Genomic DNA, 2549 nt, shown 5'->3' on the forward strand with positions numbered 1-2549 from the left:
CAGTCATGATCAAAATTATGGCTTATATTATTATATTGTTGGTGGATTAATTTTTGTAGAAGAGAAATTTGCAACGGTGGATTGTCTGTCATGAACTGAAAAACAAAGAGTAGGAGAAATTTGTTCATCCCACCTGCTAACAGCTATGGTAGCTATAGTTCTTCTTAAATCCGCAAATACTCTTTTGAAAATGAGCTTTTTTCCAGAGCATGGGTACCTGACTGCAAGTTCGAACAGATTTAAGCTATAGAATGCTGCAAAAATGGGGTCTTCAGCAGTAACGGGTAAATATAAACCCAGCCGTAGTATTCCATGGTAAATTTCTTTCTTTATTTTTTTTTTCACTGCTACCCATATCCCCAAGACAGCTTAATCAGTAAATCTGTTGCACCTGATGAAAAGGATTCAGTCATACATAACCCCTCCAAAAGACCATCAAAAGGAAACTAACATCTTCCTCTCTAATTCCTGCATAATCTCGTTTGCTTTTTTGAATTTGTCCATGACACAGAAAATTTACTCTTCTTCTTTTCTTTTCTATTCTGTAGAATCTGTACTGATGTTTGCCGTTGCAGATTAGGGCCTGTTTCTTTTCATATTACCGAGCAATGGGAAACATTTTACAGTTAAATAATCGTTCTTCTTCTTCTTCTTCTTTTTCTTTCCCTGTTCCAAAAAAGTTTAATTGTGGTTGGAACTTAATGGTTGGGCAGCTGCATGGGTTGCTTTGGCGGTATCTTCAACAAGAACAAGGTGATCTTCATCATGGGAGCCACAGGAACTGGAAAATCCCGTCTGTCAATCGACCTGGCAACCCAAATTCCTGCTGAGATTATAAACTCGGACAAAATACAAGTGTACAAGGGACTTGACATTGTGACCAACAAGGTTACCGAGAAGGAGAGAGAAGGGGTGCCGCACCATTTGCTGGGAGAAGTGGAGCCTGATTCCGACTTCACTACTCGTGACTTCTCTTACGAGGCACTCTCAGCCATAGACAGGATTCTGGACTCTGGTCGATTCCCAATCATTGTTGGTGGATCCAATTCGTTTCTCGAAGCACTTGTGGAGGACCCTCTTTACAAGTTCAAATCAAGATTCGCTTGTTGCTTCATTTGGATTGATGTTTCCCTACCCGTTCTTTTTTCCTATGTCTCCAAAAGAGTTGATCAGATGGTGGATGCAGGTCTATTCCCTCTCTCTCTCTCTCTCTCTCTAATTTGCCCCTTTGGTGTGTGTGTGTATATATATATATATATGTGTGTGTGTGTGTATGTAACATCCATGCTTGTATAGTATTGAGTTTGATATAGATTAGGTCTGCATTTGTCTTATCTCAAAAAACATATAGTATATTATGGTCGGACAAAGTAGATTAGATGTGCTTTATTGTGATAAAAGGATGCGTAAAATAATCAAACAATTTTTCATATCGGATTATTTTCTGACCGAAATTGAAATTACATCACGAATTCGCCACGACTGTTAGTGAGTTGGGTCCTTTTTCTTGATTTATACGGCTCAAATAAAGGTTGAAATCAATCTAATACTAGAGATTAATGCTTGCATCACTATAAGCAGGCCTAGTTGAAGAAGTTGGAGAAATATTTGATCCGGAGGCAGATTATGGCAGAGGCATTCGACGGGCAATTGGAGTCCCTGAAATGGACGAGTACTTTCGGGCGGAGGCAAAAATGGACGAAACAAGCAAGGAGACGTTGCTGGCTTCAGCTATTGAAGAAATTAAGAGCAACACTTGCAAATTAGCTTGCCGTCAGGTGGAGAAGATTCAGAGGCTAAAGAACGAGCTTAGATGGCCCATAAGCCGCATCGATGCTACAGTTGTGTTCGAGAAAACAAGCGGAGAAGAAGCTGATAATGCATGGAATATGTGCGTCCTCGACCCATGCATGGAGATACTCAGTCCATTTCTCAATGCATAGCAGCCAGCAGCAGGAAGATCATGTCCAACCCCTTCCCCCAAAAGAAAAAAAAAATGAACAACATGTCCCAACCGAGATGAAAATGGCTTGGAAGTTGCAAATTAGCTAGCTTACATCTAGATATATATATATATATATATCGCAAAAATTTTATGGATGGTTTTCCTTGGCTATGGTGTGTAGGAAATTTAAGTTTGCGTAGAAGCTAGATTTTACATGGTTGGATTAAATCTAATTGTGTATTGGAAAATATTATAACCTTGGTAGTCTTCTTCATAGCCATAATTGATAATACCAGTCGCATTCTTTTTTTTTTTTTTTTTTTTTTGGGGTCAGAAACACAAGAAATTAAAAGGCTTAACTCACCCTGTAAATCATGTTCCCACATAAACCAGTTATCTCAATTCTCAAATTCAGCTCCAACTCATATTAAATATGCCCTAAACAAGTAAGAATACAACCATCTGGTGAACACGAAAGAGAGCACAAAGCAAACAAACCAGACTAACTAAATCACCAAATCAAGCAGAGACGACACTGGAAAAGAAAACCAGTCACTAGCAAATGGAAAATGTGAGCCATGCACGTAGAGAAAGATCGATCAAG

The 2549-nt window shown here is 39.0% G+C and overlaps 1 protein-coding gene across 1 annotated transcript; it reads left to right on the plus strand.

Annotated features, from left to right (window-relative positions):
- Positions 1 to 717: 717 nt before the first annotated feature.
- Positions 718 to 1943, plus strand: LOC113758620 (adenylate isopentenyltransferase 5, chloroplastic-like). The gene is made up of 2 exons (XM_027301395.1): positions 718 to 1186; positions 1582 to 1943. The coding sequence occupies exons 1-2, from the start codon at positions 718 to 720 to the stop codon at positions 1941 to 1943; spliced, it is 831 nt and encodes a 276-aa protein (XP_027157196.1).
- The last annotated feature ends 606 nt before the right edge of the window (positions 1944 to 2549 follow it).

This window comes from Coffea eugenioides, chromosome 2 (genome assembly GCF_003713205.1).
Source record: "Coffea eugenioides isolate CCC68of chromosome 2, Ceug_1.0, whole genome shotgun sequence".
NCBI lineage: Eukaryota > Viridiplantae > Streptophyta > Magnoliopsida > Gentianales > Rubiaceae > Coffea > Coffea eugenioides.